Source organism: Anguilla anguilla, chromosome 4 (assembly GCF_013347855.1).
Source record: "Anguilla anguilla isolate fAngAng1 chromosome 4, fAngAng1.pri, whole genome shotgun sequence".
NCBI classification, from domain to species: domain Eukaryota; kingdom Metazoa; phylum Chordata; class Actinopteri; order Anguilliformes; family Anguillidae; genus Anguilla; species Anguilla anguilla.
This window is the reverse complement of record NC_049204.1, coordinates 37489943-37503637: the sequence shown is the minus strand read 5'-3', so window position 1 is coordinate 37503637 and position 13695 is coordinate 37489943. Positions and strand designations below refer to the sequence as shown.

Below are 13695 nucleotides of genomic sequence, written 5' to 3'. Positions count from 1 at the left end.
GGTATTTGTAGATTTGCGGTTAATCAATCGCTTAAAGCCCACATGATGTAGGCTGTCGTGTGTAGGCCTAACATTACCAAAATTGAGATGAACAATAGGTGACTACTGCAGGATAGACTAACTAAATCTCATATTGACTTCCTGTTCCAGCTGTGTGTTTTTTCTGTTCACCAAGGTCTGAATGTTTATGCCCGTTTGGTGTGTGTATAGGCAAATGTATCATGAATTATTGCAAAAATGCGGAATTAGACTGGTGTGTCTGCGTAGGTTGTTTGCAGTGTCTTAAAAAAGATTAGTGTTCCCTGCCTAAAAGAGCATCACATCAGCTCTTTTCTGTGTTGATTGAAAAGCCAGTCCTAGCTGCTGTGATTTCGGACATAAGCTGAAAGGCTGAAACGCTCGTTTAAAGTGGCTGTCCGACAGCTATGACTCGGTGAGATGATCCGTTATGAGGGAATGCGTTTTGGCAGTTCGGTACTTGGGCAGGTTTCCCGGGGGTCCTCTCCCTCTTTCTGTCCGATTGGTGATCACAGTTCTGGAGCTTGACCGTTCTGTCTCTGAGTGTTCTAAGTGCAATAGCGGGATGTTTCCAGGAAGTAACGTTCCCCAGAGGGCGTTCTCCTCCGCAGCTCGAACCCTGAGCCCTCGTAAACAACCCTGAGCACAAAGACAGACTTGCCGAACCCTGTGGATGAATGTGCGCCTACTTGACTCCTCTTTTCCCCTTCCCTGCAGGCCCAGGACAAGCGGAAAGCTCTGGAAGAGACCAAAGCCTACACCACCCAGTCTCTGGCTAGCGTGGCCTACCAGATCAATGCCTTAGCCAACAACGTGCTACAGCTGCTGGACATCCAGGCATCCCAGCTGAGGAGAATGGAGTCCTCCATCAACCACATCTCCCAGGTTGGGTCTCTAAGCTGCCTGACTGCACACATCCTACCTGCTCCACTGCCCAATCATCCCACAACCTCCTTCAGTTCAGTAGTACTGCTGGTTTTCATTCTTTCCCTCCAATCAGGAGGTGGCATTAATTGACTAGAAAATAAACCTGCAACAGTTTTTGCCTTCAGAACCAGATTTCAGTATCCCTGCTCTACCCAAACTGCACACTTTGGACTGTCGGCCCACTGGCCCTGCCCGACTGAGCAGGGCACTATAGAATGCATCCACCCACTCCTTCCGCAAACCTCACTCTGACCATTCTTGCCTCCTCAAACTGCATTCTGCCCATTGTACACCCTCCTTCTTACCCTAATTACGGCATCCCATTTCCTGTACACTTTTAGCAGCCCAATACTACCAGGGAATTTAAATGCTGCTGATGATCAAATGCAGTAATTGATGTAGGACCCACCCCGGTAATCTCATTCTCTCTGTCAGTGAGGTCCAGGGTCCATATCCATTTCCTTGTCGAAAAGCCCTTGCAGCTGGTCATATCCTGCTATCAATCATCCTGTAATGTGCAGGTTAATTAAGGACATGCACTAAACTGAGGGCACTGCTATTCTACGCTTTTAAGTACGCTCAAGTAGAATGTATGTGTATCATGTATCGTGGTATGCTTGCTTCAGTTTTCATAACTAAATGTTTTTTTGTGATTGTGTGTTGATTTGAACAGAAGTTCAAGACACGTTTCTCTTCCCTAGACAGCTGGAGAAGTTGTTAATTAGGCTGCTGTTTAAGAGGTTTTAAATGTCTTCAGGATAAAGGCAAAATCTAGGCGAGTTCTCCGATAGGGTCCTTGGTATCGCTTTCTTATGGAAATCAACCCACTGTGACAGCATCAGTGTTGAAGAGAGGCAGCAACCTCCTTAAAACCTCCACAGACCTCAACTGTAGTCGCCCTCTGTTTAAACCTGCTCCTCTTTCATGTGGAAATGTTAGAGGACGTTATGATCTCACTGTCTGCTAAGGCTACAGCTCTCCGGTGATTTTGGGTGGTGTTGCGTGTTGATTTATTTATTTTTTTAATGTAATGATCATTTTATGTTTATTTTGTCTTGTCTTTTAAAGCTATATGACTGGAGTTGTGAATGGACAAATATCTGCACATCATTTAGTTCTAAAATGGATCTTAATACCCCACATTCCTTGAAATCACAATTGATCACATAGAAATTAAGTCTAAAACTCTGGATGTTTTTCTTACCTACATGCAAAATGCATCCATTTTGCTGACTATAGTTTGACATTTATTTTCTTTTTAGTCCATTTCACTTCGCTGAGAGCTTCGTCATACCTCAGTCAGTCCTCAAACCCTAAACCCTGGACCTCAATTTATGCTTGTAGTTGATTGATATGCCTAAATAAGAAAGCCAGATTGATTCATCATGGACACATCATAAACCTCATGGTCCAAATGTCATAAATGTGTGGAATCCAATATTATCAACTGTTGTTTATTTTAATACGAGAATGCGTTGCCCAGAGCTCAGGTCTTTTAAGCCTGCACCCGTTGGATGGTGGTTGTTTGCTGGAGTAGTGTAGAGCAGGCTTTAAGGATCTATGCTTGTAACCAGAAGATGGCCACTTCAAAGCGGGCCACAGATTTTTTCACTCTTAATCATCATCTTTGGTATAGTAATAGTTATTATCCTCACATCATATTATTACTAATTGCATAATTATATAATACTAGTTGTTATATAATTATTCCTTATTCTATAATTTTGTAATGGTAATGCTGACATGTCTTCAGTGCCCCCCCCCACTCCTACACTGCAGGATGTGACACAGAGGGCTCTGCAGTGGCTTTATGGCACTGGGCTCAGATTTCTGCATCCACACACACAGAGGGAATTCTCTTGTCTTGGGTTCCCAGACGTGCATGTGAGCGTGCTCCGTATCCATGGCAATCGCTCCTAAAGATAGTCGTAGGAATGAGAGGTCGCAGCGAGCAGGCCATTCCATTCATTTCCCCTCTCTTTGCAGTGGATGGAGGTCTCTCTTCACTCCGTTCCATCTTGCTCAAACACGCCTACTTCCTTTCCTTTCTCTCCCTGCGTCTGTGACTGGAAATCCAACGTGGTTTTCAGTCGGTTGAACGTGTGTTGGGTGAAGCAGGCTCTTGACGTGACGTACATGCTGTAGCTTTTTCTCACATCTTTTGTTATTATGCCTCCCTTCTAGTTTGACTTGCCATAACTTTCCTGACTTAGCTTATGCTTACTGTGTGAACTAGACTTTATGCTCACGGCTATGGATAACTGATACTTAATGAGAATTGTACCTTATCAGACCTGTGCTCTGTAGTAGTTCCAGTGACCTTCGGTATGTACTTACTGCACGTTGCTTTGGATAAAAGTGCTAAAATGTAATGTAAGATATCTGATGGACTGCTCAGATCCGGTGCTTCTTCTCCCACTCTGTGAGTGTATGCAGGGCAGCGGAGGTCACGGTCATGTGGAAGCAAGTGCTGGCTTTGTGGCGCTGCTAACCGGAAGAGGAACAGGGTTCTCCAGGTCCAATTTCTATGTGTCCTTGTGTGTGCGTGTGTCCGTGTGTGTGTGCGTGTGCGTGCGTGTGCGTGTGTGTGTGTTACATCCAGGCATTTTGCAGGCTCATATGCTGTCACTCTGTGGTGTATGTATGTGGGGGTGCTGTAAATATACACCTCCCCCACTATCACTGCTTCTTCGACTCCCAACACCCTGTCACCTGGTCTAAAGAACAGGTGTCTGATGTATGTGTAAATGTAGGAAGAGGAAGAAAGGTAGTGCCCATGCAGCTGAAAAATTCCACAGGAGCTGGGGTGTGCTAATTGGACGAACGAGGACATCCATACCTACTCGCTCTCCCAAACGCTTCTAAACAAATGTAGCTGTGCCAGCGGTGTTTTGACCTGCAGTGTTTTTTCGACCTGCATCTTTGTCATATGATGGTGTATAGTGTCTTATTTTTCCCTGTATGCTGGGATACGCAACACCCAGCCTGGCTACCATCACCCGTGAGTTACCAAACTGCCCATTCTTCCCCCTCTGTGATATTTTTGCCCCATTATCAGCCCAGAACAGGGAACTGATATGTGCATGAATGTACACAATACCAGCCTTCATCATGGTGAACTGGGCTGAACAGTGAGTCTGGTACTACAGAGATTGAGGTGGCTCGCCGCTAACGTAAGGGCTGGTATTCCTGTAGATCTCCGGTCGGTCCTGACGTGCCGTTTCTCTGGGACGGTGATGCTAATCCCATCATGCGTGGTGTTCGATGCCCGCCCACCCCCCCACCTGCAAGATGGTGAAGGGGGAGGGATTTGCCATCTTCCAGGGACCGTTATCTATGTGCAAATGTAGTGTTGGAGCCGTGCCATAATTTTTAATTGTGGCTTTTGCTGTAGTTGAACATCAGGGTATAAGGTTTACAGCCTGTATGTGTGAGGGTGTGTCTCTGCTTGTGCGTGCATTTGTATGTGTGTGTGTGCACGTGTGTGTGTGTGTGTGTATGCAGGTGTGTGTGTTTTTGTGTATGTGCGTTTATGCGCGTGTATGCTGGTGTGTGTGTGTTTTTGTGTACGAGTGTATGTGTTCAGAGAGCAGGCTCCTCTGTATTAATATTCCGCGGACGCGTCAGCAGTGCTGCAGTAGCTAAGGGAACAGAGAAGGAGAGCCGCTACCTGCTGCAGAGTGACTGCAGACAGTGAGCGCTTTGTTCTGACCGGCCCTGCCGTTGAGAACCGCTCCAGTTCCTCTCCACAGAGTACCGTCTTCAGCGTTCCGCTTCACCACTGTGCTGCAGTGCGTGTCTGATTACCGCCCAAAACTCAGTTAAAATGCGGGGAGGCGTTTGAATACCTGTCCGCTCTGCAACTCTGCCTACCGGGTACCCACTGAGCAAGTGGAAGATTTATAGTTGCCATTGATGGCCAACCAGGCCGTTATGCAGGGTTAATTTAGTTTGTATTTGTTCAGTTCTATTGATGGAACAGCCGTATTAGTTGAATGAACTGCTGGGGTATTTAAACAGCCATGACTATCAGCAGAGGTGTGATGGCTCTGTTGTCCCTGCTGCTCGACGATTAGCACACTGAAAGAGAATCATCTCGCTGTGCGAGATCCGTGTCCCCGCCACCACCAGTCCCTGCCAAAGCAATTTACACTAAACCACATTTTATCACGGTCTGCCGGCACGCACACACGCTAACGTGACACAGCGCAGCCTAATTAGACACTGGGCCAAGCCTGATTTTGTGCTAATGCTGAGTGTTTCATCAGGGAATGTGGTTTCGTGTGCACAGAACACAACAGCTAACATAAATATTCAGACACATCAACTACTTATTCAATTTTGTTGTTATTTGGCAAATAGTTCCTTAAGAAAGTTTACTTTTTCAAATACATTTTCAACCGACAGATAAAATCTTTGGGGTCTTAATTGCTGAAATGTGGTTACCTGGCTGTTAAAATTAAACCATTTGTGGTAACTGAGAGCCAAACACATTAATAAAATTGCATAGACAGGGGTTCTCCAGGGTCCAGTTTTAGAACCGCTGTCATATTGGAATAACAGTAGTCTGGGGGGGGCGGGAGGGGGAGTGGGGCGTGATTGCAGGGTGGCAGCAGTGGGAGAGTTAGAGCAGAGTTAATGAGCTGACACAGAGACACTTGCCGGTAATGAAGTGCTTTTCCTCTCTCTCTCACTCTCTGTATCATTCACTCTCTCTCTCTCATTCAACCTCTGCTGGTGTGCAACGCGAAAGGCCAAAGCGCAGTGTGTTTGGGGCCCGAAACCGTCTGCATTGAAAAGATTGACTGTGTTGTTATTCTTATCTAACACTTTTTTTTGTTTAAAGCTAACGCTGTTAGCGGTGGTGCATTGGAGCGCTCCAGCTGTGGTGGGTGCCCCTCCCCTGCAGTGCCTGGTGTTCCTCCGGTGTGTCACCCCTGCGTGAGAAACTCCATGAGGAAGTTTCCTCTGCGGGGAGTGCCCGGTGCTGAACACCGTCAGGGGAGCATCAGGGTCACTTCAGCTGAGACGTTCTCCTGGTGTGCTGGTACCACCGTGCCCTTTCTTTCGCTGCGTTTTCCCTTTGAAAGATTTCCCTCCATTTTTGTGTGCCTGGGCCTTGCTTGTTAAAGTATTCATCACTAGATATCAGTGCTGTGTGTTCTCCATTTCGGTGCTGCCTAGTTACCTTTGGTTAAGGTCCCTCCGCCCCCCTCCCCCTGCTACAGTGATGGCATTCTCTCTCCTTCCTCTGGGGGTGACCTGGATTGACCCCTCTGTATAGGCTCTAAATGGAATGGCATTTTAGCAGATTGCGAGGCAGGGTTAAACAAACATAAAAGAAAATTTGTTTGAACAAAAAAAAAAGGCAGTTTTCCTCTTTGGGAACTGAAAGGGTGTGTGCATATGTGCGCGTACATCTGTGCTCGCACGTTTTTGGTGAAGCCTGAAACTCTGGGCTGGGTCTGAGGGGAAACTCCGAAAGCGCTTTATGGGGATAGTCCCGCGAATCGGCCACTGCCCCAAACTGCTCCTCGTCCCTTTAAATAGAACACTGCTCTGGCCGCCCGCGCCCTGTTTGGCAGGCGGCATCGGTGAGTCACTACGACACGGTCAGATTTGGCTCCTCCTTTAGTTCCTCCTGTATTGAAGTACATCCTCAAGGGAGTGATATGGTTCATTACAAAAGTGAGGGGGGGACTGTTGTTCCGCGATGTTTGTTCAGTAAATCATGAGGCCTTTTACTGTGTCGTAGCCTGGAAACCTGGTAATAGAAAAGCTGAATCTCTCCTACTGGCTGACTTCTTGACTTTAAATGAGAGACAGATGTTTGTGTGGCAGAGATCATATCTTATGCCCTCTCCATTTCGCTTATGCTAAGAGGGATTAAACCTTTCACGCTCAATCGCATTTTCTGCATGCTGTGTTGGATGAGGAAGTGTGTTCAGGTCACAAGCTCAGAAGTTTTATTTTGGGTACTTAAATCTTTCCCAAATTCATATGCAAGTTGCTCACTAGGTATTAATTACCTGGCAACGGCTGGTCCGCATCCCCTGATTTGTCTTCATTTCTCTCGACTTCTCTTGATTGTCCTGAAAGCTCCTCTGGGCTTCTCTGAGGAGGATGAATAGGGCGTAATCTGCCATGGGGCTGCTCAGCGATTAGAAACACTCAACCGTGTTCAATAGTGCCGTCTCCCATCGACCAATCCGCAGAGGCGCCATCAAGCTGATGAATGAGTGAATGATCAATGAGATGACGATCTCTCTCTCTCTCTCTCTCTCCCTTCTTCCCCCTTCACCATCGTCTTTTGCCTTTTTATCTTTCTCTCTCCCCCTCTCTCTGCCCCCTGTTTGTCAGTTTCTGCTTGCTTTTTCGGCATCGCAAATGTGTGTCGGTTGCCTTTACAGGGAGAATGACAGATGGACTTGTAATTATGTGGTAGCACTGGGAGTGAAATCCTGTGTAATTATTTACAGTGATAAGAAATCATTAACACGGTGTTAAAATAAAAAATTCATATGCTATAAATACATGTTTTACTAAGAAATGATAAAACAGTTGCTGTTTGTCCCTCAGGTTGTGGCATGGTGAATCATTTTAGGCCGGCAGTTCTGTACACATCTAGCCTGTCCCAAAGAGAATTCTTAATGTTATTTTTGGGAATTTATTTAGCCAATTTTCCTGTTCTTCAGCCATTGTGTGATGAAATATGTCTTTACCGCTACTCCGCGTACAGTGCAGTGCGAGCAGAGCGTGGTTGCCAGATTTCTCTGCTTGGGCCAGTCTGTGTCCCTTAGCTGTGAGCTCAATATATTTAGTCAAAGTATCTGTCATTGTTGACCTGTAAACTGCCCCAGCGGTATTTCCTTACCTTGTGACTGCGTGTTTTTGTCTGCGAGGTAATATTGTTTGCCTTGTGTTATAAATTGGTTGACTGATCATCTGTGCAGGGGTGTGCCCTTCCGTTTCTCTCTTCTTCCTCAAGCTCTCCCTCCCTCCCTCTTTCTCTCTCTGCCTCCCCCTTTCTGTCTCTCCACTCTGCTATCATCTCTGCTTCTCTTTATCTCTGTCATGCAGTCGCTGTAAGCGCTAAAGAACCTCCGGCTTTTAGAACTGTTGTTGGTTTTTTTTTTTTTGGCCTCGGAGAGCTGCCGGAATCAGTCTGCTGAAAGCGATGCGGGCCCGTCCTCCTCGGCTCCCTCAGCAGACGCATTTTCACACGTTCCGTCTTACGCTGTCCTGAGAAAATCCCTGAGATGGTGGGAGGGGGAGGTAGAGCACAGCAACGCCGCAGTGAATCCGGAAAGACCCTCTTGTCATCGCAGCTTGCCTGAGGCGTTTCGCTGCAGGCTCTTTATCAGCCTTAACCAGGCCTCTCTCTCTGTCTCTGCCTCTGTCTCTCTCTCTCTCTCTCTCTCTCTCTCTCTCTGTCTCTCTCTTTCGCTCTCTCGCTCTCATATGAAGGCCTGTGAGGGGCTCTGAAGGAGACAGGAAGCGGGTGGCATTTGTGTTGTTCCGCCAGTTGCTGAAATGTTAAGGCGTGGTCGTGCTTCCCCCCCCCTTTTCTCTCTCTTTTTGGCTAAAAATAATCATGCGTAGAACATGCTATTCTTAACCGTGGACACATCTGCGCTGTAGGCAGCCCACACCGTGGCACAGCGGGAAAGTTTCCAGAGCGCTGGACCGACCCAAAACAATTTTTTCCCCTAGGCGCCGGCCGGGAGATACTGAATCCGCCCAATCAGCACAGCGAATGCGTGCCGATGATGTTGCCAGGTTTCAGAGAACTGCTGAAGCCGCTTTTTAAACCCACCAGGCTTCAATCAATCCCCCCCCCCCCCCCCCCCCCACCCCCACCATTATCATCATCGGTATCGGTGTTTGAAGTTTTAACATTCCCCCTGAGGAGTGCGTGAGGGCAAAACGCGGAACGTTGCCTGAGCCTCAGAGATTCCCCTCGTGCGGGGTGATTTACGGGCCCCGGCCTATTTGTCGGGCCCCGTGTGGTTCGGGAAGAGCTCGCGTGAATGTGTAACACTCCCCTCTTTGTCTGGAACCCGTGGAATGAGTAAATCATCGTAAAAATCAAAGCGTAAATCTGTCGGCGAAGGCCGAATGTTCGCGAAGCCGCCGAGCCTTGTGTGGGTCAGACCACATCCTGTGTGTTGACACTTTTGGTTGACATGGCACCAGATGAAAAGTGTTTGGAGCTGTAACGTTTTAGAAGGGCGAGCCTCAAAGGGGGTCTCTTTGTTTGGGACTGTAAGATAAGCGTTGAGGGTGGCATTCTTTCACCCTCGTTTTTTTTTCTCTCCCCTTCCCCCCTCCTCCCAACATCCCCTTCCTCCTTTCCTTCCACAGTGAAAGAATGGCCGCTGTGCATTGTGGGTAAATGTAGGACTCGGGCTGAGCAGTGACTGAATGAGTCACGATTCTGGGTGTAACGGCACCTCCCGAGGACGTTCTCCAGCGTGAAGAGAAGTTGCGGTTAGGTCGCGCTCAAATACGGGCCGCGGTGCGTTAGCGGGAAGCACATTTACGTCGCCTCATCGTAAAAAAAGGGTCTTGTTTCTCCTTCCTTCTGAACAGGAAGGAGATAAAATCACCCTTCTTCCTCACTTCCCTTTTCTGTGCCAGCTGTTGTGCAGTTTATTCTGCCCGAGATTACAGCTGCATTCCTCCGTAATTACTGCCTTTCCGACTTCGTCTGCGGAGCATAAACGATTGATGGCAAAGCGCGCGAATCGTAGCGCTCCTTTGGCGATTCCCCTGAGGATCTGTGGAAGGGTCCAAGCTGGCGTTTGAGGAACGGCGTGGCTCTGGGGTGCCCTGGCGGAGTAATAAACGCTGATGTGATGTGATGATGAGCGCGGCTGCGGGCTCTACAGTTCCTCTGTGATCTCGGCTCTGCTGAAGGGGCTCCAGGAGGCAGTCGCTGGCCAATGCCAGGGCTGGCGGGCTGACGCTCGCATTCGCACACATTTCTCTCACAAACAGACACACAGACACACAAGGGCTTGCACTCACACACTTTCTCACAAACACACACACAGACATGTACTTGCACTCACACATTTCTCTCACAAACAAAACCGCACAGACGTGCGCTTGCCCTCTCTTTCACAAACACACACACAGGCATGTGCTTGTACTCGAACACTTGCTGTCTCATAAACACATAAAGACAGATGTGCACTTGCACTTATAAACTTTCACTCTCGCAAACCCACACACAGACATGTGCATGTACTCGCACATTTTCTCTCTTACATACACACGCATGAATGTGCACACACTCAACACTGTCTCGCGCATACTGTACATGCTTTCTCTATTGCTCACACATGCATACACACTCACACACACTCAGACACACACACACACACACACTCTTTAAGACCATCAGTGGAATTTCTACATAGAGATACATGATCCTGACCAAGCTAACAATAAATAAACTAAAATGTTGCCTTATGTCAGCTGCCTCTAATCAGACCTGTTTTCTAATGCTGAGGTAAGCAAATCTCCTGAAGCAGCTCAATCCAAACCGGTTCAGTCAGCTGTGGTTAGGATGTCTGCCATGACTTCAGGCTCTGGCTGAGTGATGCCAGTGTTGTGCACCAGAAACGTTCCCACAGACCTGCTGGATGTAACTCGGTATTTAAAAAAACTTGGCTGTTCAACACAGCACCTGGATAAGCCCTGAGGAAAGATCCAGGTTCAGAAGTTAAAAGTCCTCTCCAGTATTTTGTTCCAATCTATGGATATGCTAATTAGCACGATTCTTCCGCCAGGAGGTACAACTGATTGATGAAAACGGCTCGCTGACTTCATGGGTGGAAGAAATGCATGGCAGGACTTTTACTTTCTGGCCCTTCGGCTTTCCGCCTCTGACTCTGAGCCTTTGGTTTTCTGTGTTTTGGAGATACTCTCCCCTGTTACTGACAGCCTCCTCTGGAGAAGCAGAGCCATTGCAGGCTTTCTCTGTTCTTTGAATGTCACTCTTCTATAGGTGATCTCACTCTGTTCTATTAGTGACATCACTGTTCTGTAAATCACATTGCTCTGTTCTGTAAGTGACATCTCTGTTCTGTGAAGGACATTGCGTTGCTCTGGGAATGGCATCACTGTGCTGTGGAGGTTTTCAGGGGAGTACCATCCCAGGGCCACACCCAAGCCAAGCCATGTGGCAAGCTGCCATTGGGCCGTGACTCTCTCTCCTGGGCTGTTTTGGAGAGCTGTGGGTAGATGGCTTTTCTGACTGAGCCACATCCAGGCGGGGTCACATGACATGCACTGGCAGCCCAATGAACATAAACACCCCAATTCTGTGATTTTTTGTGTGCAAATGCATAACTAATGCTCTGGTCTTTTTTTATGAATAAGAGCTGAGTACTTTTCATAAGGATGTAATTCTTAATCATCTCTGAAGCACATGCACATACTACACCACACACAGATGGGGACCATTCATTCATTCATTCATTCATAAATTTAAAAATTCTAAATTGAGCCTTGTTCTGCTTCAGGCTGCTGATGGAATTAAGTTGGAAGGAAGTGCTGTAATTAGCAGTTAGACGGACCACAGACATCTGCACTGGATGGTTCAGAAAACTTAGTTCCTAACCCTGCTTAAAGCTATGTCATGTGTTAGTGGATGTCCTATAGGTTTCATAGTCCGTGCAGATGTTGGTAGATGTTCTATAGGGGGTAGTGTAGATGTATCAGTTGGGCTTCTCTGGGTTTTTTAGCCAGCGTAGATGTCTGTGGATGTTCTGTAGGTTTGTTAGCCAGCTTGGATGTCAGTGGATGTTCACCAGGTTTATTAGCCAGCGTAGATGTCAGTGTATGTTTTCCAGGTTTGGATGTCAGCGTAGATGTCTGTGAATGTTCTGTAGGTTTCTTAGCCAGCATAGATGTCAGTGTATGTTTTCCAGGTTTGGTTGTCAGCATAGATGTCTGTGAATGTTCTGTAGGTTTCTTAGCCAGCGTAGATGTCAGTGTATGTTCTCCAGGTTTGGATGTCAGTGTAGATGTCTGTGAATGTTCTGTAGGTTTCTTAGCCAGCATAGATGTCAATGTATGTTCTCCAGGTTTGGTTGTCAGCATAGATGTCTGTGAATGTTCTGTAGGTTTGTTAGCCAGCGTTGATGTCAGTGTATGTTCTTCAGGTTTGGATGTCAACGTAGATGTCTGTGAATGTTCTGTAGGTTTGTTAGCCAGCGTAGATGTCAGTCTATGTTCTTCAGGTTTGTATGTCAGCATAGATGTCTGTGAATGTTCTCTAGGTTTGTTAGCCAGCGTAGATGTCAGTGTATGTTCTGTAGGTTTCTTAGCCAGCGTAGATGTCTGTGAATGTTCTCCAGGTTTGTTAGATGTTGGTGGGTATTCTTTAGGTTTTTGAACCACTGTAGATATTGAGAGGCATTATCCTCTCTGACCTTTTGGCCCATGTTTACATGGGTTCAGTCCATAATTCCATCTGATTGCAGATGTTCATTGATGAAGACTGCAACATCAGTCTGTTCATTATATGCTACTTGTGCACATGCGGCTTACAATAGCTCATTTATCAGTAGAAATTTGAGGAGCGAGCACAGACACAGCACAAATTATGTGTCCACAATGAGGCCATTATGCAATTTGCCATATATTATTACTCCCTGTAACGGACTTTGTCGAAGCGCGTTATCTATATAACTGGATTAAAAGCTTGGTTTTGTAAATTGCAGCTGTAGAATTTAATTATGCTGACGAGCATGTAATTGCATAATAGCTGTCCCCCTGCAGTTCCTTTATAATACTCATTTACTTTTTCTGTTTATCTCTCTCTCTCTCGTTCCTGTCTTTGTTCATCCCAGACTGTGGACATCCACAAGGAGAAGGTTGCCAGGCGAGAGATTGGAATTCTGACCACAAACAAGAACACCTCGAGGACCCATAAAATCATCGCCCCCGCCAACATGGAGAGGCCGGTGAGGTACATCCGGAAGCCCGTAGACTACACGGTGCTGGACGACGTGGGCCACGGAGTCAAGGTGAGGGTTTCTCCCGTACATTGTCTGGTCTAACCCGCACCGAGGCGTGCCGTGGATCGGGTGCCGTAACGAAGCCCTGAGAACACTAGATCCCTTAATGCGCGTAATGTTGTTTGAAGGATATCGCCGTGCCATTAAAAACGCAAACCCACAGTAGATGTGCGCACGAGAGTTTTAAAAGGCACTTAAAGGCCAGCAGCCTCCTCAACGGGCTGCTCAATAAGACTCTCATATTTCACCCTGGCGTCAGATCCATCCCTCAACTTCCTCCTCCTCAGGGGAAAAAAAAGGAATCATTTCCTCCTTAATAACAGTGCTCATTTGATCACAGCTGTAGAATGCCACATTGACATCAGTTTTCCTTACGATTTGACTTTTTCATGTTATCTTCCTGAACGTGTGCTCGTTAAGAAAGTGTCAGTATACCGACCATCGGTCAACGCGCGCAGTGACGTCACCGCTGTCGGCGCAAACGGTCATGCTCAGGGGAATGCGGATTTAGCCTCCCCGGGACAGCAGCTCTAATGACATCAGAGCCCAGACGGCGGGTCTTGCCGCCGCCCACCCACCACTTCCACCTCTCTCATGAATCAAAGGATCAATTCCCCCTGTCAGGCAGATTGAATTAAGTTGCAGTATATTGCTTGCTATTGCCATTTCGGTGAATGATAAGCCATGATAATGCAGGTTAAAAGCCCCCATCCTGCCA

At 47.1% G+C, this 13695-nt stretch overlaps 1 protein-coding gene across 13 annotated transcripts in view; it reads left to right on the top strand.

Moving 5' to 3' along the window:
• Window positions 1-13695, top strand: part of LOC118226150 (abl interactor 1-like) — a 52705-nt gene that overhangs the window by 16947 nt on the left and 22063 nt on the right. For all 13 annotated transcript variants that reach the window (XM_035415529.1, XM_035415518.1, XM_035415522.1 and 10 more), the window contains exons 2-3: window positions 736-903; window positions 12810-12986. In XM_035415529.1, coding sequence (XP_035271420.1) covers window positions 736-903; window positions 12810-12986 — 345 coding nt within the window. The remainder of the gene's footprint in view (window positions 1-735; window positions 904-12809; window positions 12987-13695) is intronic.